Source organism: Amblyraja radiata, chromosome X, assembly GCF_010909765.2.
Source record: "Amblyraja radiata isolate CabotCenter1 chromosome X, sAmbRad1.1.pri, whole genome shotgun sequence".
Classification (NCBI taxonomy): domain Eukaryota; kingdom Metazoa; phylum Chordata; class Chondrichthyes; order Rajiformes; family Rajidae; genus Amblyraja; species Amblyraja radiata.
This window is the reverse complement of record NC_045999.1, coordinates 8,755,466-8,782,794: the sequence shown is the minus strand read 5'-3', so window position 1 is coordinate 8,782,794 and position 27,329 is coordinate 8,755,466. Positions and strand designations below refer to the sequence as shown.

The following is a 27,329-nucleotide window of genomic DNA, read 5'->3' as shown; positions in this document are numbered from 1 at the left end:
TCCACATCCAAGAATTAGCAGTGAGTAATATTCTATTTAGAATCATATAACATGGAAACAGGCCCTTCAGCCCACCAATGTCCATTCACACTGTTCCTACACTGTTCCCATTTTATTCTTCCCCCAAGTTCCCATCAACTCCCCCAGATTTTAACCCTTACCTGCACACTAAGGACAATTTACAGTGGCCAATTTATCTCCATTGCGCAATCTTGGGGTCACAGGGAGAACATGCAAATTCCACACAGAGAGGACCAGAGGTCAGGATCGAACCCAGGTTGTTGAATTTATGAGGCCAGTGGCGGACTGGCCAGGGTGTCAGCTTGCCCGATGGCAAGTGGGCTCCTGATGAAGTGGGCCCCCTTTGTCTCCTGGCAACCAATATTTTTAGACCCAGTCCGCCACTGCATGAGGCGGCAGCTCTATTTAGCTGCACCATTGTGCTGTTCCTATTTTAACACTATGCCACACTTCTCTGCTTGTTTAAATAAATGATATTCAGAGCCTGATGATCCCAAAACACCAACTAACTTTCACCTCACATCTGCCAATCACTGATAAAAGGAGTATCACTTAATGTAGTGATGATTTGGGCAATATTCTTGGCTATAACACATTAGTTGAGGCAAATGCTACCTCTTCCACTGTTTTTTCCCCAGTGTATTATTGTTTTACATCAGCGATGTAAGTTCTAAAGTGTACTAGAAAGCAGAAAAGCAAATTTTCCAACACTTTTAGTGCACTGCAACATTTATATCTCCAAGGTAAAACAAAAAAAAAATATTGGAAATAGCGTGTAAGATTATTATCGACGCGTGTACCGAGGTACAGCAAAAAGCTTTTAGAGCTAGCATTTTAGATTTAGTGTAGAGATACAGCACGGAAACAGGCCCTTCAGCCCACTGCCGACCAGCGATCCCCATACACTTGCAATATCCGACACACTAGGGACAATTTTTATGGAAGCCGATTACCCTACAAACCTATATATTTTTGGAGTGTGGGAGGAAACCGGAGCACCCTGGGTAAAACCCACGTGGTCACGGGGCGAACAGCACCCGTCGTTAGGGTTGAACCTGGGTCTCTGGTGCTGTAAGGAAGCAACTCTATCGCACCGTGCCAATTTTCTTGGAGCATTACTAGCAAAATCTATCTGCAGGGAGTAAAACTGTCTTTAATTTCTTAATATTTCTATTTTTGAAGTATTTATTGCTTTAGAGTAGTAATTTGAATGCTATTTTTCAGAAAAGCAATTTCTGAAAATCCTTTTCATACTGACCTATACGCTACTGTCCGTGCATAGTGTAGGCAGTTCTCCTTGACGTGAGTCTGGAAATAAGCTGAACGACACACTGCACCGCACTCCGGACAGCAGTAAGGGGACTTGTGTGTATGAATACGGAGGTGAGCAGCATAGCTACATTTATTGGGCAGCATCATCTGGCAGATACGACACGTCTTGGAGAGAAAAAAAGAGAAGCAAAGAAATGCAGAGTTTAAAATATTGCAAAAATACATGCCATTTCTTCATTGTCATATCACATAGTCATATTACCATTCCTGTGGTCTTCCCCGGTCATTACGGAATCCATCCTTCCTGTGGTTATCAACCCATTCCCACACTGACCTTTCAGTCCTTCACTGTAAGTGTGAGGCTACACGCAAATTGGAGGATCAGCACCCAATTTTTCACTTGGGCAGCTTACAACCCAACAGTATGAACGTTGATTTCTCTCATTTCAAGTAACTCCTGCATTCTCTTCCCTTCCTCTCCCCCACCATAGTCATCCTACTAGTTCCACTGTTCGCATCCTTGTATCCCTCTCGTTAGCACATCTTCCCCAGCCAACAATGGGCCATTATGTTCTGCACCCTTCCTGAGGTTATCTACCTCTCTTGCACAGAATCAGCCTCTTCGACCCAATCCCTCCATGCTGAACAAGATGCCTATCTGTGCCAATCCCATTTGCCTGCATTTGGCCCATACCCCTCTGAATCTTTTCTGATACACCTGAACCTTCCAGGTGTATCTTCAAACATTGTCACTGTACCTGCTTCAACCACCTCTACCACCAACAGCCAATTCAATCTTTTTTACAAGTAATTTTCACAAATCATCTTACTTGGTTCCAAATAAACTATTATTGTGCAGATGAGGGAAACCAAGCTGCATCCACTAATCAGACCCAATGTATAGGTTTAGGAAACGTTTGCGCTGATTTAGGTTACCATTGAACTAGCGTTCACTCGGTGCTAAAGATTCTTGTATATCATAAGTAAAATGTATGGGAGCATCCTTCTTTCAGGCCTAACCAAGTACTCTATTTATTCAAGAGAACTTTATTTTCACAGTGAAGATGTGGATTACAAACATGTCCGAGACACTACATTTGGAAAATATTAGGCTTGTCTTGGCAGAAAAACCAGATCAATTTTTCAAGACATGGACACCCTTCACCGAATTCTTACAAGGATAGTATGGCACAACACAAATCTAAATTTAAATCCGATTCTGGGTTGGGTGAAGTGGCCGGGGGGGGACGAGGGGCAGGTATATCTCCACTTTACTTTTGTCTTTTTTTTTCTCTTTTATCTCTACTCATTTTCGACCACGCTACTTTGGTAGTCTCGGGGTCTTTTCTATGTGCTTTTTCGAGTTATCTTTTCACTTCTCACTTTTTCCCTCTCTTGTTCTCTCTCTTTTCTTTTTTTCTCATTTTCAGGTTATGGTTAAAAATGATGCGGTACAATAATTGTATAATTTTAGATGCCGAATGTTTTATCCTTGTACAATTGCTTCTAATAAAAATAATTTAAAAAAAAGAAATGTATTTTCCTTACATTCAATGTTGCAGTGTATTTATTCATATCTGTGTGTGAATTTTTTTAGTGAGAATGTAAGTAACAGCGTATTAACATGAATTATGTCAATTGTAAGCATCCACACAAGATCTACAATCAAGATATATATATATATATATATATATATATAGACACAAAATGCTGGAGTAACTCAACTGGTCAGGCAGCATTTCTGGAGAAAATATGTGTGTGTGCGTGCGTGCGTATATATATATAATATATATACACACACACACACACACCATATATATGCATGTACACACACCAAATATATATCTTGATATGTATATACACACACACATACATGCAGACAAATCAAGATATTGATTTTCTTATTCTGATTTACTGAAAAGACGCTCCTATTGTAAAAACGAATTTTGCACTATGTTAATAGAAAGATGCCAAACAAAATGCAGCCAATCCCTGGTTTGAAACAGGGCTCCATTTCTGAGAACTGTTCACAACACGAATTGTTCCAAGTCATAAATGAATAAACAGTGTGTGGGAGAGGATCACAACCAGCTGTGACAGGAGAGTGAGCAGCACGGGAAGAGCAGTCCCACTGAGACAGTGGGTGAGCACGTCTGCCTGCCCAGTGCTTCCCATCTCTGCCTGGCTCGGCCCAGCCCCATAGTGGCGGCTCGGGGGAGGGGGTGGAGAGAGGGGAGTGAAAGCAGCGCATGCCTTGCTGCCATCTGACAGAAGATGCCTGAAACCCCGCAGCAACCAGCAAATCCATTCCCATTCATCCCACCAGTCTCCGTCTGTACTGGTTTGTCCATAATTCGTAAACCACATTTATCAGATCTTCTTTGCCTGAAAATTGCTTTTGAATATTCTGAACTAATTATGTGCCTTGATGGGGAAGAACTACTTGGGGATCGGAGGGATATATTTAGGGATTTGAGGGATATTCTAGACACTGATATACTTGGGGATTTGAGGGATATGTCAGAAGCTGATTAGTGGTTCAAATTTGCCACCTGTGGCCGAGGCTCTGGTACTCTGACCAGCCCTGGAGCCGGCAGATCTGTTCCCATTGCCGACTTTCGTGGCTGACTTTACAGGTGGATGTCTCGGCACTCACAAAGCCCTGACCTCTGTTGGTTCGGCAAAACGGATAATATGGTAAGGCTCTGGAACGAAGGGTGGAACGGGGACGAGGAAATACGTTTTCTCATAGAGAGTGTTGAGTCTGTGGAATTCTCTGCCTCAGAGGGCGGTGGAGGCAGGTTCTCTGGATTCTTTCAAGAGAGAGCTAGATAGGGCTCTTAAAAATAGCTGAGAGGGAATATGGGGAGAAGGCAGGAACGGGGTACTGATTGGGGATGATCAGCCATGATCACATTGAATGGCAGTGCTAGCTCGAAGGGCCAAATGGCCTACTCCTGCACCTATTGTCTATTGTCATAATCGGTGGTGGACCTGTACTCATTGTGATTTAGAGCTACAGTGAGAATGATGGCAGGTCGGAATTTATGAAAATATTTTGCTGGCAATTGACATAATAACCAACCGTTGTTAGACAAATTACAGATGACAATGATCAGATACAGGAGGGAGACCGATCGACTAACCAAATGATGCCAGAACAACATCCTTTCTCTCAATGTCCGTGAGACCAAGGAACTGATTGTGGACTTTGGAAGAGGAAGGACAAGGAACCACAAACCAGTCTTCATTGACGGGACGGTGGTGGAGAATGACAAAAGCTTTAAACTCCTGGGCATGCTTATCTCAGAAGATCTGTCCTGGTCCCGGCACATTGATGCGATCATAATGAAAGCCCAACAACTCTTCTACTTCCTTAGAAGATCGAGGAGATTCGGAGTGTCCACAAATACTCTCTTGAACTTCTACAGCATATTGACTGGCTGCAACTCCAATTGCCTGGTTTGGCAACTCGAACAGCCAGGAACAAAGAAGGTTGTAAAAAGTGGTAAAAACTGCCCAGTCCATCACTGGTACTGACGTCCCCACCATCGATGGGCTCTGCAAAAGTCGCCGCCTCGAAAAGGCAGCCAGCATCTCAGAGCAATCGACATTAGTCAGGAAATAGTGTTTGGTAAACTGTTGGGACTGAAGGCAGATAAATCCCCAGGGCCTGATGGTCTGCATCCCATTATTAGCTGAATGGTGTCAGATTAGGAAAAGGGGAGGTGCAACGAGATATTGTACATCGGTTACTGAAAGTAACCAATGTTGGGGGAGTCCAGAACCAGGGGTCACAGTTTAAGAATAAGGGATAGGCTATTTAGGGCTGAGATGAGGAAACATTTTTTCACCAAGAGAGTTGTGAATCTGTGGAATTCTCTGCCACAGAAGGCAGTGGAGGCCATTTCACTGGATGTTTTCAAGAGAGAGTTATATTTAGCTCTAGGACTAAATGAATCAAGGGATATGGGGGAAAGCAGGAATTGGGTACTGATTTTAGATGATCAGCCATGATCGTATTGAATGGCGGTGCTGGCTTGAAGGGCTGAATGGCCTACTCCTGCACCGATGTTTCTATACCTTTGCATCGATCCTTTGCTCCCAAGAAGAGCTGCACATCATCTAACGTGAAAAATTGGCACAAGAATATACTGGAGACCCCTGCAAATGTGTTCTAGCATTCAATAAACATTATGGTTGCTTGATGGTGACCTCAGTTCCATTTTCCTGTCTATTACATTCATCCTTCAACATGCCGAAATACTAAACACCTACTCATCTTGACCTTGAATATATTTAGTGAGTCTATCACCGAGGAGAATATATTTCAAAAGGAGTCACAACCTTCAGAAAGAATTCCCTCACGTCTGTTACAATTGGGCAACCCCTTAGTCTGAAAACAGTGCAAAAGTCCAGAAGCTGCAGGAGTGGCATTTGCCAGCGGAGTTACTGCCAACAGCTCTTTTGACCGTTCACCACCGTCCGTACTTTTGAATTACAGTCACTGACAAGGAAGAAAGTAATGGGACTGTTTGGCAGGAGATAACGCCGGGGTTATACGGAGAACCAGCTTGGTAGGGTTAGTAAGCAAGAAAGCCCAAAGCCAAGGGAGATGTTTTAGATCTGACTAATGTATTTGATTGTGCACAACTGATTCCAGGAAAGCTTACTGGAAGAAATGCTTAAGATAGACATAAAATGTCGCAGTAACTCAGTGAGTCAGGCACCATCCCTGGAGAAAATGGACAGGCGTTTGACGAGGGGCTCCGACCCAAAATGTCGCCTATCCATGTTCCCCAGGGATGCTGCCTGACCCACTGAGTTACTCCAGCATTTTGTGTCCATCTTTGGTATAAACCAGGGTCTGCAGTTCCTTGTAATCACATGGATCAAATACTTATTCGAGTCAACACTTTAGCCCAGAGATAATGTGTGGCTGAGAAAGGTCATGAGGAGAGGTAAAATATTTGAGGAACATTTTGAAAACACGAGTCCTATCATACCAGAAGTGGCAGAAGACACCACATATTCCTCTGAAATGATGTGGATTAATTAGATTTAGATATCGGCATTTAACCTGTGGAAGATACACACAAAAAGCTGGAGTAACTGGAGAATAGTGACATTTTGGAATATTGGTTGAAATCTAGCGTATAATGATGGTATAAAAATCTCCATCTGTAGATCATAAGGATTTAATCTGCTATAAAGCAATTAGTGCCAGAGTTATGGTGCATGGAAACAGGCTCTTCGGCCAAACCCATCAATGACCACAAGTATGTCTGACTGAGCTGGTCACGTTTGCCTGCGTTTGGTGCCTTTCCTGGACATGAACCTCCGCAATGCCTTTTAAGTGTTGTAATTGCACCCACCTCCACCACTTCCTCTGGCAGCTTGTTCCATGTATCTATTATGTTCAGTGTGGAAAAACCTGCCCTTTAAATCTTTCCCCTCTCACCTTAAAGCTATGCCCTTTGGTTTTAGATTTCCCCATCCTGGAAAATAGACCGTGTCCATCCACCTTATCTATGTCCCACATGAATTTATAAACCTCTGTAAATCACCCCTCAGCCTCCTTCGCTCCAAGGAAGACAGCCTTGCCTATCAGATCTCTCCTTACAATGCAAGGCCTCTGAACCTGCTAACATCCTTGTGAGTCTTTCCTGCAACCTTTCCAGCTTAATCACATCCTTCCTCTTGTGTGGTGACCAGAGCTACGCACAATATTGCAGGTGCTGTCTCATCAACATCGAGTACAGCTATAACATAAATGACCAACACTTGCACTTAATGCGCTGTCTGATGAATGCAAGTGTGGACCTCAAATTGGACCTCATCACCACCTTGTCTACTCGTGAAGCCACTTTCAGGGAACCGTATATCTGTACCCGTAGGTCTCCCTGTTCCACAATATTCCCCAGGGCCATATCATTTACAGTGCATGTCCTGCATGGTTGAACTCCCCAATATGCATCACTTTGTACATGTGCAAGTTAAATTTCATTTGCCTTCTCTACCTCTATCTAGTCTGTGGAGTTCTCTGCCTCAGAGGGCGGTGGAGGCCGGTTCTTTGGATACTTTCAAGAGAGAGCTAGATGGGGCTCTTAAAGATAGCAGAGTCAGGGGATATGGGAGAAGGCAGGAACGGGGTACTGATTGGGGATGATCAGCCATGATCACATTGAATGGCGGTGCTGGCTCGAAGGGCCGAATGGCCTACTCCTGCACCTATTGTCTATTGTCTACCTGCTTTTCCTGTTGATCTAGATCCTGTTACAACGTAGTCAACCTTCTTTATTGAACACCAAACCACCAGTTTTGGTGCCACCTGCAAATGACTAATCATGCCATCTCTTTCTCATCCAAAATTGTCAACATATATAACAGCTCACAGGTATCCAAACTGAAAACACTATCACCCATTGACTCCTTCCACCGAGTCAATGTTGTATACAATTAATTCTACATTAGTGCCAGTTGCAGGTTACTACTACATTACTTGACATAAATTGGAATGATCCCAAGTCTAAAAATGTAATGCACCAGAGTAGATACAAGAATGTTTGCCACGAGTGAATGGTGGAGTAGACTTGATGGGTCGAATGGCCTAATTCCTCCCCTATAGCTTATGAACATATTGAAACTCGTATTTTAGGCACGAGGCACAACCTCACAGAAATCAACAGCTGTCTGGTATGAAAAGTTGAAAAAGTCGCAAGGTTGTACCAAGACTGAAGCAGAGGTCGATTCCTCCTCTGACGCTGGACAGATTATAAATAATTTTACATTTAGTTATGACTGATGCAAGGCAAGTTACAGTGCCCTCCATAATGTTTGGGACGAAGACCCATCATTTATTTATTTGCCTCTGTACTCCACAATTTGAGATTTGTAATTAAAAAAAAAAAAATCACATGTGGTTAAAGTGCACATGTATAAACACTGCTGTAATTTCTACATGGTGAAACCAAAATGTATGAAAATGGCCTTTATTAAAATCTGATAATGTGCACTTTAACCACATGTGATTTTTTAAATTATAAATCTCAGTGTGGAGTACAGAGGGAAATAAATAAATGGTTGGTCTTCGTCCCAAACATTATTGAGGGCACTGTATACTATAAATATTGATACATTTCAATACAAAGGTTCCATCTTGAATAAGTCACGGCAACCCCAATGTTATTTGAATGTACTCACCAGTGTTTCTGCATCTTCTGTAACCTGCTGGTAGTGACCTGCAAGATTCGCACAATCCTGGAACTGTTGATCGCATTCGAGACATTTTAACCCATGACGTATTAATCTGAGTGAGTCGCAGTGCAGCGGCATTGCAGGATGACTGAAAGCTGAGCTACCCATTCCAATTACTGTCAAGTTCCCATCGTCCTGGCCACCACCAGAGGTCTCCTCTTGGGCAAGAGTAACTGACGTCACAGAAGAGGTTACTGGGGTAGTTGAAAACATTTGGTCGGATGGGATAGGCTTCATTTGTAACTGCGAGCACTGCATTACAGCACCTTTGCCCTTGTGTTCCCGCGCATGCAGCAACAAGCTGCATTTGTTGAAGAAGACAATAACTTTGGAACAGTGGCTGCACATCATCTCAATGTGAACACTTCGCCGCTCATAGTGCTGTGATAGACTCTTTTCCAGAGCAAACGCATCGCCACATTCTAAACAGCGATAGCCACGAGCTGGCATGGACACATTACTGTGTGCTGGTGGCTTAAGGTTTGGAGCGTAGATTGGCACAGGGTTAGTACCGTTTAACAGCTTGTTAAAAGCTTCAACCACAACGTTCTGAGCGGAACTAGGAGACTCATCATTCTGTGGGCCCACGTTCTTGATTTGCTGTACCAGCGGCACTGTGACCACCTGAGTTGCAATCTTGTGGTTACTCTGTCGCAAAGTAGACCTGACTGTGGCAGTGGCAGCAACGCTGTGTGGAACCAAGTTGAGGCTTGCCAAGTGAACGGCTTTCGGCAGGAGATTCATGGTGGGGAGATTTGCCGGCTGCTTTGCCCCGAGCTGCTTCTGCAGTTGGGCCACGCTGGCTGCCTTCAACATAGCACTGCTCGCACTCTCGGGTGATATATTTGCTATACCTAATGCTTTGAAGCTGCTGTTGCCATTTACGTTTTCATCGTACATCAGGGGAGGAGTCCCCCTGACAGATGTATTAGGTGGTGCGGTGACAGCATTAGCCATGTTATTGTATAACAATGGCCTCTTTACATTTTCCATCGCTAATGAAGCATGGGCCAGAGGGCTAGATCTTAAGCTCAATTCCTCACTTAAAGCCATTTCAGTCACCGACTGTTCAGGTGAACTCCTCGACTCGCTCTGTTCAGAGTCTGGCATTATCCTGGTCACAGTCCTGGTAATTTCACCGGAAGATGTTTTAATGGTTTTGATCCGTACTTTCGGGATGGCCGGCGGCGAGCCCGTTGCAACATATGGAGACCCTTTGCCGCTGTAGTCACTGGATACACTCCTTGGGCTATCCGATTGCTTGCCCACCATTTTCTTTACTCCTTCCATGGGACTTCTCGGACTCTTTGGCGACTTTGCCATTTTGGGACTGCCTCGGACACTCTCCTTCAAACCCAACAACGATTCTTTAGAATTCTCCTTATGTTCCTCCTTTGGGAACTCTGATATTTTTTTGGGATTAAGAGCTACCAAGGCTGCTAAGCAAGAGGTGAGTTTTGAATGCGCTGACTTTAGACGTTGACGAGAGGGCACAGAAGAGCACATGCTCAATTCCGGAGCACTGACAAGAGTCTTTGGCTCTTCCATACTATTATTATGCAGGTTACATGAAGACTCCAAGTTGTCAAACAAATTACTGCTTTTGTCAAAGTCCTTGTTCTCTTGCTCTTCTTCAGATGTCGCTGTTGAATTCACCTTTTGTCCCAATGAGACTTCATTCATTTTACAGTTTCTAATCTCATTTGCTTTCTCTCGCTTTTTGGAGTATTCATCAAACATGCTCAGCTCAGTCACATCTTGTTCAGGCTGTTCCCTTGAATTGTTCATCAGTGAACTATTGGTAGAAATATACAAACCGACAGAACCAAGGTAAGGCCCTTTGTCTGGTTTAATATTATCCATAATTCCAGCATTTGGCATGGCTTCTTCAGGCTCCGGGCTAGAAATGGGACTAAACTGACTGAATGTCGGTAGGGCTTCTGACCTTGGTGTGTCAAATTTACTCGAGTAGTTTCTGGAAGTATCTCCATTGATGAAGTCATTGACCATTTTGTTGTAGCTATTGGAATCAGAGGTAATGTCAGCATTTCGAAACCCATTTTGAAGCAGATTTGGTCCGAGCTGATGGCCATCCTTCTCCGTAATAGATTCAAAGGATTCTTGTCGACTGGTGTTCTTAACAATGACACTCACCACTGGAACGTCAGGTATGGCTTGATGGATAGACAGCTCGTCTATACCCATCCCTGCTTGTTTCAGATGAGCTTCGGATTCCTCACTGCTTGACTGGATAGCCTCCTTGGCATCGAGATCTGGATCAGGAATGTCAAAAGCAGCAAGAAGATCATCAAAATCTGGAGTCTTCATGTCACCCATGACTGGCGACTTCGATAGACCTTAAAGGAAAGCCAAAAGATATGATGTTAATCACATAGTTAGATCTGGTTCCATCTGCCCATTATCCCTCCTTTGTCTCGTTCCATCCATCACCTAACAGTCTTTGTCACCAAAGATAGACACAAAATGCTGGAGTAACTCAGTGGGACAGGCAGCATCTCTGGAGAGAAGGAAAGGGTGACGTTTTGGGTCGAGACCCTTCTTCAGTCTTGGTCACCACCCTTCTCCTCCAATACCTGGCCATTCTTTTCTTCTATTCGTATGTTTCCACCCTTTATCTCAACATTACCCCTGCTGCTAATCCCTATCTGCCTATCATTTCCTCCCCCTCAATCCACCCACACCCTCCCCAAAATCTGCTTTCACCTATCGTTTACCAGGCAGCCTTTGTCTCATCCCTCCATCTCACTTCTATATATCGGCCATTTTCCCTCTTGTCTCTCAGTGCTGGTGCAAGAACTCTATCTGAAACGTTAACCATTCCTTTCGTCTCCACAGATATTGCTTGAAACCTGCTGGGTTCTTCCAGCAGTTTTTTTTTCCCCCTCCAGATTCCTCTCATGTCTCTACAATTAGTTGTGAAAAAATATTCTCAGATCTGAAGCCCAATACTCTTACTGATGTACATTTTTTTTAACTGAAGTACAGATTAAAGAAAATAAACTCTCGTGCGATTAATGTACTAACTTAATAAGAATACAAAACCAATTCGCTATGCATGCCAGAATCATCAATTTGATATTGATCCTCAAATATTTTGTCCTTAGGAAAGAAAATACCAGTTAAATATGCAAAGTTTCTACCGTCAAATTTTACTTTTCTGAAAACGCAGTAATCCTGCTTACAGCGAAGACTTCCTATATAAAACCCACATGCAGGAATGATGCCAGCATGACACACATATACGTGCATTTTTGTTGGTTTGATAATTGTATCAAAATATTTTAAATTTACAGTAAATGCAGATTAATTGTTGTTAATGTGAAGTCTGGGAATATGTGCAGTCATTCCAATCTCTCAAACGTCTCCAATATAAACAATTGGCAAAATGCCTGATTGCAACTCTGGCAATGTACAAATTCTTTTTGGAGGAAGAGAACAAAAAGCATTTTGGGCAAAGTTTAAGGTTCTGGTTAAGAAGGGAGCAAAAGCGATATCCCTACTTTCAAAGACAATGACAATGTAATTTACAGAACACCATTATGAGTTTCCCCTTCCCCAATTTTTTTTACAGGTGATACTCATGTTATTGGGAGCGGGGAAGGGTCTGCGATCCGTACTGGATCTGTAATACCGTTCATGCAGCAAATTTCCCCAATATGAGTGTGTTATCTGTCCATGTGTTAAGAAACACGAGTTGAAAAATCTGTCCATTTATCTTTTATCCCCAGATAAATTCCTAGGTCGCAAATTTGATTAATGTCTCATATTTTTGGCAAGTGATTTGTGAATCCTGTAAAGGGGAATTTCCATTAGTCAAATGGCTGTAGCATTGGCTGGGTGGGTGGGGAGTTCCTTGTATATTAAATATGCATGAAGGAAGGCAGCAGCTTTTGAGAGACAGTCCTTTTGTGTGAACATACATGCGTTATTCCTTTTACTCTGTATCTGTACACTGCGGACAGCTCGATTGCATTCAAGATTCAAGAAGTTTATTGCCATGTCAACAAGTTGATAGGAATGTGTCTTGGTTCGCTCTCAGACAGATACAATACAGTACAATACAACCACCACATACACCACAATAATTAATACAGACAATACCGTACGAAGGACAATATATACAGGAAGGACAGTACCCAGCAGCGTCATGTTAAGCGTAAGTGCAAGTGCAAAAGAAAGTGCAAAGTGATTAGTGCAAATTCAAATATCTGATGGCTTGGAGGTAGGTGCTGTCTCTGAAGCGAGATGTCTTACTTTTAATGCTTCTATATCTCCTTCCTGATGGGAGGAGATTAAAGAGGTAATGTGCCGGGTGAAAGTGGTCTGCTATGATTGTTTTGGCCTTTCTGGTGAGTCTTGTTGAGTAAAGTGATGTCACTGAGGGAAGTCTGCTGCAACCGATGATCTTAGAAGCTCGGCGCACTATTCTCTCCAGCCGAATCTTATCCTGCGAGGTTGTGTGACCATACCAGACAAGCATGGAGAATGTGAGTATGCTTTCTATGGTAGACCTATAGAAGTGGGTCATGGCTAGTCGACTGACCCTGAATTTTTTGAGCTGCCGCAGGAAGTAGAGTCGCTGGTGGCACTTACTGATTATGAGACTGGTGTTGAGCTCCCATGATAGGGATTGATGTATGGTGGTCCCGAGGAACTTAAAGGAGGTGACCCTCTCAACCACCTCTCCATTGATGAAGAGTAGGAGGAGGGGGGTGGCCTTCTGTATAGTCATGTATAGTCTTTCTGCTGACTGGATATCATACAGCAAAAAGCTTTTCACTGTTTCTCGGTTCACATGACAATAAACTAAACTAAAACATCCCTCCAGTCTGACACATCCAAATATAATTTTCAGGAGAAATTACTTAAGTGGGCATCAACCTTTGAAAGATGCAAGATTAATATTTGAAGAGAAACTCACTAATTCTGTCACTATTCCTGAGCCAAACTGGTCGTGTTAAACAAAATAATAACTGCAACCTATGCCGTTCTCTGCTATATACGTTTTTAATGTAGAACATACCGAAGTACAGCACAGGAACAGGCCCTTCAGCCCACAATGTCTGTGCCATACACGACGCTATCTTATGCAGAAGCTTTTTGTAAATAAATCATACATCATTTACAAATAATTTTAGGAATAGAGTTTAAAAACGTGTCTTTAGAATACAAGGGCTTACTGTATGCAAGTGGATGAAGAATGCTTAAGTTCACTGCTAAGGTCAGCCTGCATCTAAACTAGCACATTTCAACCTCTGGATCATCGTTCAATGCCAATGCTGCATCAACTGGCCTACTGCTGAAGCCCTCACTCATGTCTTTGCTACTCTTGAATTGAATGGAATTGAATACATTTTATTAGCCAAATATGTATACATACAAGGAATTTGCCAAGGAGTTTTCTCGTAATTAACAACACAATATACAGTAGACAATTAAAACAAAAAAGAGAATTTAAACATGTGAAGAATGAAATAAAATGCCAGAGCAAAAGGAGGCTACAGATTTTGGTTATTGAGTAGAGCTACTGCTCGTGGAAAAAGAGCTGTTTTTATGTTTCGCTGCGGCGGCTTTGACAGTTCGGAGTCGCCTTCCAGAGGGAAGTGATTCAAAGAGTTTGTGGCCAGGGTGAGAGGGGTCAGAGATGATCTTACCTGCTCGCTTCCTGGGCCTTGCAGTGTACAGTTCGGCGATGGGGGGGGGGGAAGGTTGCAGCCATCAACCTTCTCGGCTGATCGAATGATGCGCTGCAGCCTCCGGATGTCCTGCTTGGTGGCTGTGCCAAATCAAACCATGATGGAGAAGGTGAGGACAGATTCTATGATGGCAGTATAACACTGGACCATCATTGCCTGTGGCAGATTGTGTTTTCTCAGCTGCCGCAGGAAGTACATCCTCTGTTGTGCCTTTTTGACTGGGGAGATGATGAATCCAAGGAACTTAAATGACTCCACAGATGTGACTGTGGTGTTGTTGATGGTGAGTGAGGGGAGGGGAGGGGGAGCTCTCCTAAAGTCTGCAATCAATTCCACCGTCTTAAGAGCATTGAGCTCCAGGTTGTTGCGATGACATCAGGACGCCAGCTGTGTCACTTCCTGTCTGTCGGCAGAATCCTCCCCATCCTGGATCAGTCCAGTCAGGGTTGTGTCATCCGCAAACTTAAGAAGCTTGACAGAAGCTTGTGGAGGTGCAGTCGTTGGTGTAGAGAGAGTAAAGGGGAGGGGAGAGTACACAGCCTTGCGGTACTCCTATGCTGAGGGTCTGCGGGTCCGAGATGTGCTTTCCCAGCCTCACATGCTGCTTCCTGTCTGTCAGGAAGTTGATGATCCACTGACAGAGGGGTTCAGGCACAGTCAACTGGGAGAGTTTGGAGTGTAGTAGCTCTGGCACAATGGTGTTGAATGCAGAGCTAAAATCCACAAACAAAATCCTTGCATAGATCCCCTGGCGGTCTAGGTGCTGGAGGATGAAGTGTAGGCTTAGGTTGACTGCGTCATCCACTGATCAATTGGCCCAGTATGCAAACTGCAGGGGGTCCAGCAGGGGGTTTGTAATCTTTTTCAGGTGGGCCAGCACAAGTCTTTCAAGGGTCTTCATGATTACAGAGGTCAGTGTGACAGGCCTGTAGTCATTAAGACCAGTAATCCTTGGCTTTTTGGGTATGGGGACAATAGTGGAGACTTTGAAGCAGGCAGGGACAGTGCAGGTTTGCAGGAAGTGTAGACTGGTGTCAGTTGTTCGACACAGCTTGAGGGTAGGAGGGGGAAACATTGTCCGGACCTGGAGATTTCTGGCTTTTCTTTCTCCTGAATAGCTTTTCCACCTCTTCAATTGCTATTGTTAGTGATGGAGAAGTGGCCAGACTCATGTTGGGCAGCAGGAGGGGTTGGGTAGTGGACAAGGGCCCAGTCTTTGCAGACTGGAGTCAGGCTGTAAGTGGGTGTGAAGCGGTGATTGTGGAGGAGTGGGTGGGGGATGGAGGGAGGGGGCACCAGGGTTATGTTTCTGTTTATCGTGAACCTGCAGTAGAACTCGTTCAGGTCGTTGGTCAGCTGACGATTGTCCAAGGAGCGGAAGGGGAGGGGGTTTCCTCTTGTAGCTGGTGATTTCTTGCAAGCTCTTCCACACGGAAGAAGAGTCATTAGCTGAGAACTTGCTCCTCAACTTCTCAGCAGAACCAACCAATCCCCATCTCCTGATACTCTCCTCCGCCTAGCAGAGCTGGTCCTTGCCCTTAACAACTTTGTTTAACTCGTCCCATTTCCTCCAAATCCAAGGCGTAGCTACGGGCACACGCATGGGCCCAAGCTATGCCTGCCTCTTTGTAGGGTACGTCGAACAATCCTTGTTCGAGGCGTACCATGGCCCTATCCCCGAACTCTACCTCCGCTACATCGACGACTGCATTGGTGCTACCTCCTGCACCCACACACAACTCACTGACTTCATCCATTTCACCACTAACTTCCATCCGGCACTCAAATACACCTGGACCATTTCCGACATCTCCCTACCGTATCTAGAACTCACTATCTCCATCGCAGGTGACAGACTACTGACCAACATCCACTATAAACCCACTGACTCCCATGGCTATCTAGACTACACTTCTTCCCACCCAGCTTCCTGTAAGGACTCCACCCCCTACTCCCAATTCCTCTGTCTACGCCGCTTCTGCACCCAGGATGAAATGTTCACATCAGGGCATCGGAGATGTCCTCATTCTTTAGGAAACGGGGGTTCCCCTCTTCTACTATACATGAGGCTCTCACCAGGGTCTCTTCTATACCCTGTAACTCTGCTCTCACTCCTCCCCCCCTCTCCCCTCGTAACAAGGGCAGAGTCCCCCTTGTCCTCACCTTCCACCCTACCAGCTGTCACATACAATACAATACAATACAATTTTATTTGTCATTTGAACCTCATTGAGGTCCAAATGAAATGTTATTTCTGCAGTCATACATACAAAAAGAAAAAGACCCAAGACACAACACAATTTACACAGACATCCATCCCAGCGCATCTCCTCCTTGCTGTGATGGAAGGCAAAAACGTATCTCTCCCCTGCACTCCCCTCTCCCCCCCGATGTCAGAGTCAAAGCCCCCGGCGGGCGATGGTAATTGTCCCGCGACCATTAAAGCCACGCCGGGTGATGCAAGGCCACGCTCCGGGTCTTGTTGTTGGAGCCCCCGGCGGGCGCTAGCAAAGTCCCGCAGCCATTCCAAGCCGCGCGGGGCGGTGATGTAAGGCCCCGCTCCAGGTAATCTTCAATCCCGCAACTCGGGCGGGTGAAGTCACCGTTGCGGAAGCCCCGAAAAGCGGTCTCCCAGCAGGGACCCGCGGGCTCCCGGTGGTCCTGTCTGCCAGACCTGCAGTTGGAGCCTTCGAATCTCCGGGGGTCGGATCACAGCAGCGCGCCACCACCACTCCACCCGCTCCGGACTCGGCCAGCTTCGTGATGGTACGTAAGTCCGCAGCTCCGCGACTGGAGCCCCAGGTCGTTCCTGCTAGAGGCCGCTCCACGTTGCAGCCCCAACGACAACGGAGACCCGACAAAGAAAAGGTCGGGTCTCCCGTGCAGGGGAAAGATTTTAAAGTTTCCCCATCCCCCCCCCCCCCCCACCCCCCACACACATACCCCGTCAAAACAAATAAAATAAAAACTACATTGAAACGAGACAGAAAATAATAAAAAGACAGACGGACTGCAGAGACCGCTGCGACGTGAGTCGTGCCGGAATACAACAAATAATCCTCCGACATTTTCCCCACCTCCAACGGGATCCCACCACTGGCCGCATCTTCCCACCTTCCCCTGTCTGCTTTCCGCAGAGACCACTCCCTCCGTAACTCTCTGGCCATTTCGTCCCTTCCCACCCAAACCACCCCCTCCCCTGGTACTTTCCCTTGCAACCGCAGGAAATGCTACACTTGTCGCTTTACCTCCCCCCTTGACTCCATCCAAGGACCCAAGCAGTCTTTCCAAATACAGCAGAGGTTCACCTGCACCTCCTCCAACCTCATCTATTGCATTCGCTGTTCTAGGTGTCAGCTGCTCTACATCGGTGAGACCAAGTGTAGGCTTGACGAATGCTTCGTCCAACACCTCCGCTCGGTTCGCAATAACCAACCTGATCTCCCGGTGGCTCAGCACTTCAACTCCCCCTCCCATTCCAAATCCCAATCTGACTTTTCTGTCCTGGGCCTCCTCCATGGCCAGAGTGAGGCCCACCGTAAATTGGAGGAGCAGCACCTCATATTTCGCTTGGGTAGTTTACACCCCAACGGTATGAACATTGACTCCTCCAATTTCAGGTAGTCCCTGCTTTCTCCTTCTTTCCCCTTCCCAGCTCTCCCACAGCCCACTGTCTCCGCCTCTTCCTTTCTTCTTCCCGCCCCCCCCACCCCCACATCAGTCTGAAGGAGGGTCTCGATCCGAAAAGTCGCCTATTTCCTTCGCTCTGTAGATGCTGCCTCACCCGCTGAGTTTCTCCAGCATTTCTGTCTACCCTCAACTTCTCAGAGTACATTTCCTTGGCAGCTCTGATTCCTCTTCTCAGCTTGTACTTGGCCTGCCTGTCGAGGTCTGTGACATCGCTCGTGTAGGCCTCATTTTTAGACTGGCGGAGCTGTCTGAGTTCTGCTGTAATCCAGGGCTTGTTGTTGAACCTGATCCGGGTCCTAGTGGGAATGTAACGGTCCTCACAAAAGCTGACATATGATGTCAGTGTCTGTATATTCATCAAGGCTTGTGGTTGCTTCCCTGAAGCATAAAGAATTTGTGGAATTCTCTGCCACAGAAGGCAGTAGAGGCCAATTCACTGAATGAATTTAAAAGAGTTAGATAGAGCTCTAGAGGCTAGCGGAATCAAGGGATATGGGGGGGGGGGGGGAGGCAGGCACGGGTTACTGATTGTGGATGATCAGCCATGATCACAATGAATAGCGGTGCAGGCTCGAAGGGCCAAATGGCCTCCTCCTGCATCTATTTTCTATGTTTCTATGAACACATTCCAATCAGTGCAAAGCAGGACTTTAGGTTTTCAATGCCCTTGCTTGTCCACTTTTTTTATTGTTCTGATCACAGGCTTAGCAGATTTTAGTTTCTGCCTGTAGGTCAGAATAAGACGAACTAAACAATGATCAAGAGTCCCAGAGCCGCACGGGGAACAGAGCGATATGCATTCCTGATTGTAGTATACCTATGATCGAGTGTTCTCTCCCCTCTGGTGGGGCAGGTAACATGATGTCTGTATTTTGGAAGCTCTCGGCTGAGGTTAGCCTTGTTAAAATCCCCCTTAATAAGAATAAGGAGTAAGCCATTTAGAACTGAGACGAGGAAACACTTTTTCTCACAGAGAGTGGTGAATCTGTGGAATTCTCCACCTCAGAGGGCGGTGGAGGCGGGTTCTCTGGATGCTTTAAAGAGAGAGCTAGATAGGGCTCTTAAAAATAGCGGAGTCAGGGGATATGGGGAGAAGGCAGGAACAGGGTACTGATTGGGGTTGATCAGCCATGATCACATTGAATGGTGGTGCTGGCTCGATGGGCCAAATGGCCTACTCCTGCACCTATTGTTTATTGTCTATTGTCTAAAACAATGAGCATGGAGTCCGGGAAGTCACTCTCTACTCTCATTACCTGGTCAGTGAGTTGTGTTTGTGCCTCACGTACGCAGGCTTGGGAGGGGATGTCAACTCCAGCGAGAATAAAAGAGGTAAATTCCCTCGGAGAATAAAAGGGTTTGCAATTTATAAAAAATGATTCCAGATTAGGAGAACACAAGTTAGACAGTATGCTGATGTCGCTGCACCAGCCCTGGTTAGTATAGAAGCATATTCCACCGACTCTTGATTTCCCCGCTTGAACTGGAAGCCAATGCAAACCCAGCTGGTTCTTCTCTTTCCATTCAAAAATTGTGGCCATGTAAGCACACCAACGCCTCTACTTCCTTCAAAGGCTTAGGACGTTCAGCATACCCCCTACAACCCTCACCAACATCTACAGATGTGCTGCAGAAAGCCTTTTATCAGGATGCATAGTTTGGGAACATCTCCATCCAAGACCACATTAAATTGCAGAGGGTTGGGGTTGTAGCCCAGACTATCACACAAACCAACCAGCAATCTACACTTCACATTGCCTCGACAAGGCCACCAGATTCAGGGATAGTTTCTTCCCAGATATTAACAGGCAACTGAATGGTCCTCTCATCAGCTAGAGTGCAGTTCTGACTTCCCATCTACTTCTTTGGAGACCTTTGAACTATCTCTATTGGACTTTATCTTGCACAGATGTTGCACCCTTTATCCTTGGGTGGCTTGATTGTATCCATGAATAGTCTTCTACTTGACTGGATAGCACGCAAACAAAAGCTTTTCACTGTACCTCAGTACACATAACAATAATAAACTAAACTAAACTGCACTCACCAAAGTGCCTCGTGACCCATAGGAGCTCCTAATTAAAATTCTCCTCAGAGTTTTCAAATCTCTCTGTGCCTCACCCATTGTTCTCTAATATCTTCCAGTGAAATGCATGCACTTCCCCGATTCTAACCTCAAGCATCCCAAATTTAAACTTTTTAACCACAGTTTCACTTTCAGCTTCATAACTCCAAGCACTAGTAGCCCCTCCCTAAACCTTGTTCCTTCTTTAAGGCCTTCCTTTATCATCTGCCCTAATATCTCAGGTGGCTTGGTTCATATTATGTATAATAACGCTGCAGTGAATTTCCTCAGGTCACTAATTACCATGCTAGCATTGTATAAACAATTTCTAATCAGCTCTATATATTCAACTTTTATCTGGATGCATTGAAGAACAATTCTTTGGAACATCTAACAGATTTCAGTGGTTTGAAAAATTGACAATAACTGATTTCCATTATCTAAAAGGATATTAGGCTACCTGACTTTGTGTTTCCCTCTGTTCAACCTTGTAGCCACAAACTGCAACAGAACAACATTGCAGGCGACATAGTCATAGCCACATTGCTGTTGGCCACAAGACTAAGAATAACAACATGGGAGAAATGAGAATCAAATCCACACAGAACAAAAGTAAAAATAAAAACTGAAATCCATGATTAATTAACCGCGGTTTAGTGTTTTTTAAATCTCAAATTAATATCGGACATCCATTTGTAGGATGCGCTGTGAAATGAATGGGCATTAAAATTACTCTAGCAGCATACTACCAACTAGTAGGTAATTGTAAGACTTACTAACTAGGAGGTATATGTGTGTGTGTGTGTGTGTGTGTGTGTGTCTGTGTGCATGTGGGCGTGTGCATGTGGGCGTGTGCATATGCATATGTCTACAGAAGAGGGAAGCTAATGAAATTAGAAATAAATCCAACTACAATTTTTTTTTTAATCCATCTGGAGGAGACTGAATAAAGTGATATATTGGTCATTTGCTGGCACAGTGTAAGGTGTGATGTATGCTGTTAACAGGGCATTTATAATCCCTATTATCATGTCGAGATTTGCTGTAAAATTAAGAATGAACCAAAGATTTTGCTCATAGTAGAAATCAAGTTACTGCCTGAGGTAGATTCACACCGTAAAATGAAAAGTTGAGAACAGATATCATGATCAAACTCCGACAATTTTGCCACCTCCAGCCAGATCATACCACTGGCCACATCTTCCCATCTCCTCCCTTTTCTGCTTTCCGTAGAGACCGTTCCCTCCGTAACTCCCTGGTCAATTCGCCCCTTCCCACCCAGACCTCCCCCTCCCCTGGTACTTTCCCCTGCAACCGTAGGAAATGCTACACTTGTTGCTTTACCTCCTCCCTCAACTCCATCCAAGGACCCAAACAGTCTTTCCAGGTGAGGCAGAAGTTCACCTGCACCTCCTCCTCATCTACTGCATCCGCTGCCGTAGGTGTCACCTTCTCTACATCGGCGAGACCAAGCGTAGGCTCAGCGACTGCTTCGCCCAACACCTCCGCTCAACACCTGATCTCTCGGTTGCCCAGCACTTCAACTCCCCTTCCCATTCTGAATCTGACATTTCTGTCCTGGGCCTCCTCCATTGCCAGAGTGAGGCCCAGCGTAAATTGGAGGAACAACACTTCGCTTGGGTAGTTTACATCCCAGCGGTATGAACATTGACTTCTCTAATTTAAGGTAGTCCTTGCTTTCTCCCTCCTTCCCCTCCCCTTTCCCAGCTCTCCCACATATCCTACTGTCTCCACCTCTTCCTTTCTTTTTTCCGCACCCCCCCCGACATCAGTCTGAAGAAGGGTCCCGACCCGAAACGTCGCCCAGTCCATTTCTCCACAGATGCTGCCTCACCCGCTGTGTTTCTCCAGCATTTTTTGTCTACTTTCGATTTTTCCAGCATCTGCAGTTCCTTCTTAACCATGACCAAACATGAATCAGCTTAATATTAGAATCAGAGTGATACAAAATTGAAACATCCCCTGCGGCCCAATGAGACTATGCCAATGAAACACCCCTTTTGCACTAAAATGACACTCGCCATATTTTATTCTTCCAATATTCCCATCAAACCCTATAGATTATGACATTTGTCTTCACACTCCGGTTTCCTCTCACGCACCAAAGACGTACAGGTTCGTAGGTTAATTGGCTTGGTATAAATGTAAATCATCTCTGATGTGTGTAGGATAGTGTTAATGTGCAGGGATCGTTGGTCGGCGCGGACTCGGTGGACCGAAGGGCCTGTTTTCGCACTCACTGTATATCTGAACTAAACTAGAAATAAATCAAAATAGGCACACAAAAACATGCACCTTCAAAGTTAATGGTGGAGAAAATGTGCAATTTATCCTTTCAATAGAACCAGTCTTTATTCCCAAGTTCATTGTTGCTTTTGTTTATACTCATTAGATGCATCTAATTATGATTTATTATTTTAACACATTCTGATGGGTTTTGGCAATCGGAGTTGCTGCAAAATTAATTGGGAATGCAGAGTAAATGTCATGGTCAGGATGACCCCTTGGCATTACAACAAACCAGGAATGCAAGTTTAATAAAATGCCTATTCATATTTTAACATTGGAAATGAAAATGGCATGGTAAATTAACAGCCGCACTGCTTTTTAATTGGAAAACAGGAAATTAAAAAAATAATTTTATGCATGAGGTTTGAAATGCCTGATTCCCATAAAACCGGAGATTATGGCTGGTGATACAGTGCAGTGAGGAAGTATCAACAGATGGGCAACAGATGGGATGATAAAACAGTCAAATGAATGATTTTCAACCAGTTCTGTTACTTGTGGTGCCTAACTTGGTAATACATTTACTTAGTTGTCTGGCCATTCATTTAGCAGGACAGTGACACATTGCCAGGCAACCTTTGTAAATAGTTTTCATTTCAGGGCGTGCAAGAACAATTGGAATTGTGTTGTAATAATCATTAACATGATGGCAACTATAAGTCGCTGTCATGGTGTTCATAAGTTCTAGGAGCAGAAGTAGGCCATTCGGCCCATCAAGTCTACTGCACCATTCAATCGTGGCTGATCTATCTTTCCCTCTCAACCCCATTCTCCTGCCCTCTCCCCATAACCCCTGGCACCCGTACAGATTCAAGTATTCAGACCCTTTTCCATGACACTCAAAATTGAGCTTAGGTTCATCCTGTTTCCATTCATATACAGTTATACCAGTATAACTGTTATAATCATGGAACATGTTGCAACTGGGAACCATTTGGTTTAATATAAAATAGTTGCACAATTCATTAGATTGTGAAGTACATCAAGATAATCTTGAAGGAAATTGGGGTTGTGATTGGTTGCTATCAGTCAGAGTTATAGAGCATGGAAACAGGCCCTTCCACCCATCTTGTCCATTCCGACCAAGATGGCTGCCTGAGCTAGTTCAATTAACCTGTGTTTCTCTCTAAATCTTTATTTTGCATCTGTCTAAATGATTTTTAAATGCTGTATTGTATCTGCCTCTACAGTTTCCTCTATAGGTCACCCCATATGCCCATCACCCTTTTAAATGCTTTCCCTCACACTAAATCTATACCCTTGCATTTCAGATCTTTACACTGAAAAAAAGACTGCGACCATTCATCTTTTTGTTTCTATGTCCCACATGATTTCATATATCACCCCTCAACCTCCTACTATCCAGGGGAAAAAAGTTCCAGGCTCTCATTACTACTCAGTCCTGGGCCCCCACCAATCTTTTCTGCACCATTATCAGCTTAATGACATCCATTAAGGGTGACCAGAACTGCACACAATATCCAAGTGCAGTCTCACCAACATTTTGTATGGTTGAAATAGAAATACTTTAACGTAATTCAACACTTGGCAAACTTCACAGGTTGGAGTTACTGGGCCAGTTGGTTTTGATTGATAATTAAATGGCTGGCCTTTATGTACAGAATCGCCAGAGAACTCGTGTGTTCTGGAACACTCATTTTCGTGAGGACTAGAATATAAAAGCAGGGATGTACAGTGCATTCAGAAAGTATTCAGATCCCTTCACTTTTTCCACATTTTGTTACGTTACATCCTTATTTTTAAATTCTTTTTTTTTATCATCAATCTCCACACAATACCCCAGAATGAAGAAGCGAAAGGTGTTTAGAAATTTTTGCCAAGTAATTAAAAAGAAATAACTGAAATATCACATTTACATAAGTATTCAGACACTTTTCTATGACGCTCAAAATTGAATTTAGGTTCATCCTGTTTCCATTGATTATCTTTGAGATGTTTCTACAACTTGATTGGAGTCCACCAGTGGTAAATTAAATTGATTGGTCATGATTTAGAAAGGCACACACCTGTCTATATAAGGCCACACAGCTGACAGTGCATGTCAGAGCAAAAACCAAGCTATGAAGACAAAGGAATTGTCCGTAGACCTCCGAGGTAGGATTGTGTCGAGACACAGATCTGGGGAAGAGTATAAAACATTTTTTGCAACATTGCCGGTCCCTAAGAGCACAGTGGCCTCCGTCATTCTCAAACGGAAGAACTTTGGAACCACCTGGACTCTTCATAGAGCTGCCCGCCAGGCCAAACTGAGCAATTGGAGGAGAAGGGCCTTCGTCAGGGAGGTGACCAAGAACCCGATGGTCACTCTTACAGAGCTCCAGAGTTCCTCTGTTGAGATGGGAGATCCTTCCAGAAGGACAACTATATCTGCAGCACTCCACCAATCAGGCCTTTATGGTAGAATGGCTGGACGGTAGTCACTCCTCAGTAAAAGGCACATGACAGCCCGCTTGGAGTTTGCACAAAGGAACCTAAAGGACTCTCAGACCATGAAAAACAAGATTCTCTGGACTGACGAAACCAAGATTGAACTCTTTAGCCTGAATGCTAAGCGTCACGTCTGGAGGAAACCAGGCACCGCTCATCACCTGGCCAATACCATACCTACGGTGAAACAAGGTGGTGGCAGTATCATGGTGTGTAGATGGTTTTTCTGCAGCAGGAACTGGGAGATTAGTCAGGATCGACGCTCCCCATCCAACCTGACAGAGCTTGAGAGGATCTGCAGAGAAGAATGGGAGAAATTACCCAAATACAGGTGTGCCAAGCTTGTAGCGTCATACTCAAGAAAACTTGAGGCTGTAATCGCTGCCAAAGGTGCCTCTACAAAGTATTGAGTAAAGGGTCTGAATACTTGTGTAATCCAGTTATTTCTTTTTAATTACTTTGCAAAAGTTTCTAAACACCTGTGTTTGCTTATTTAGTATGGGATATTGTGTGTAGATTGATGATAAAAAATAAATAAATCCATTTTAGAATAAGGCTGTAACGTAACAATATGGAAAAAGTGTAGGGGTCTGAATATTTTCTGAATGCACCGTATTGCAGAGGCTTTATAAGCCACTGTTCAGACTGCCTTTGGAGTATTGTGAGCAGTTTTTTGTCCCACATATGAGGAGAGATGTGCTGGTGTGGGAGAGGGTCCAGAGGTTTACGAGAATGATCCCGGAGATGACTGGTTTAACGAATGAGGAGTGTTTGATGGCACCGGATCTGTGCTCGTTGGAGTTTAGGATGAGGGGGGGGGGGGGGTTTATTGACTTTTAGAAATAGTGGAAAAGTCCTTTGACAGTACAACCACTATGTGTGTGTGTGTGTGTGTGTGTGTTATGAGCAGGGTCTTGCTTTCTGTCAACAGTGGCACAGTCCTTGCTTGCCAACTTGCTTTGTGGTGTTGGCATAGATTTATTACTGTTGCATGTACTGAACAACAGTAAAAACCTGTGAGTAACGCTCTCCAGTGAAGTACGATACTCAAGTACATTCAAGCTACAAATACAACAGGTTGTGCAAAGAGAAAAATACCAGAGTACAGAATATAGTGTTGCATCATTATAATGTTATGGAGAAAGTACAGATAAAAATAGTGCAAGGGTCACAATGAGTAAGGTTGGGCGACAGGGTCTACATTGTTTGCTTCTGAGCTGAACATTCAGTAGTTTGTTTACAACAGGGAAGAAGCTGTTCCTGAATCTTGTGGTACGTGCTTCCAATCTATTGTATCTACGGCCTGATGGGAGAAGAGGGAATGATCAGGATGTAAAACATCTTTGATTATGTTGGTTTCTTTGCCGAGGCAGCATGAAGTGTAGATCGAGGCTGTATTGTGGGATGGACTAGGCTGCACCCACAACTCTGTGCAATTTCTTGCGCTTTTCAGCAAAGCTGATGTCAAACCAAGCTAAGATGCATCTTGAACGAATGCATGTTAGTATGTAAAGTTATGAGAGGCATAGGTAGAGTAGACAGTCAGCCTTTTCCCCCCAAGATGGGAAAATCAAATATTAGCGGACATACAGTAGCTTTAAGGTGAGAGGAGCAAAGTTTAAAGGAGATGTGTTTAGTTAGTTTATTGTCACATGTACAGAGATACAGTGAAAAGCTTTTGTTGCGTGCTAACCAGTCGGCGGAAAGACAATACATGATTACAGTCAAGCCATTCACAGTGTACCAATACATTATTGTACAGATACATGATCGTGCGATATGGTGTAACTTTTTAAAAATTACACAGGAGGTAATGAGTGCCTGGAATGTGCTGCCAGGAGTGGTGGATGACAGATACGATAGTGGCATTTAAGAGACTTTTGGGTAGGCGTATGGATATGCAGGACATGAATTATGTGCAGGTCTTGGCAGCATGATCGGCACAGCCACTATGGGTCGAAAGGCTTGTTCTTGCACTGTACATTTTTATATTCAATGATCCTTTCTACAGTACATCCGATCATCCAAAACATAACATTGGATATCTGCAGTTGGCCACTAGTTTCTGCAAGTGGCAGGAATATTAGTCTGGCAAATATACCACTTTGGATGTTAAATTTGAAACCTTTAATCAGTTCATTTTCCTGTAAATCAAATAATCTTTCCTTGACTCACTGGATGAAGTCAGTTCTTTCCTCACCATGCGTTTGTTTCAATTATCATCCTCATACTATGCCAAGATTTTGATAAACGTCATATTTCATATTAATAGGTTGCTGTCACATGAAAATCATCCTCTGACCGACCTCTGAGTTTCTGAAGCCGTTCAACAATCAATGAGACACATCGATAGTGTGAGAAAATACTCTCCACTTGCATGGTTAACCCCAAGACCAGGAGCACTCATGCAGCTTGTGAGTATCTGAGGCAAAACATTCTGTTTGATTAACACACCGTTCAGCATGTTGACCATTCATTTGTTACGTCATCACCATAATTCCAGGGGGTATCACCGACAAAACGCACTGCAGCGATTCACCAAGGTTTCT

General features: G+C 44.3%; 1 protein-coding gene across 2 annotated transcripts in view; it reads right to left on the bottom strand.

Annotated features, from left to right (window-relative positions):
* Positions 1–27,329, bottom strand: part of znf592 (zinc finger protein 592) — a 127,021-nt gene that overhangs the window by 29,735 nt on the left and 69,957 nt on the right. For both annotated transcript variants that reach the window (XM_033015011.1, XM_033015012.1), the window contains exons 3-4: positions 8,497–10,907; positions 1,280–1,458 (exon numbers count right to left, since the gene is read on the bottom strand). In XM_033015011.1, coding sequence (XP_032870902.1) covers positions 1,280–1,458; positions 8,497–10,887 — 2,570 coding nt within the window. In that variant the 5' untranslated portion in view covers positions 10,888–10,907. The remainder of the gene's footprint in view (positions 1–1,279; positions 1,459–8,496; positions 10,908–27,329) is intronic.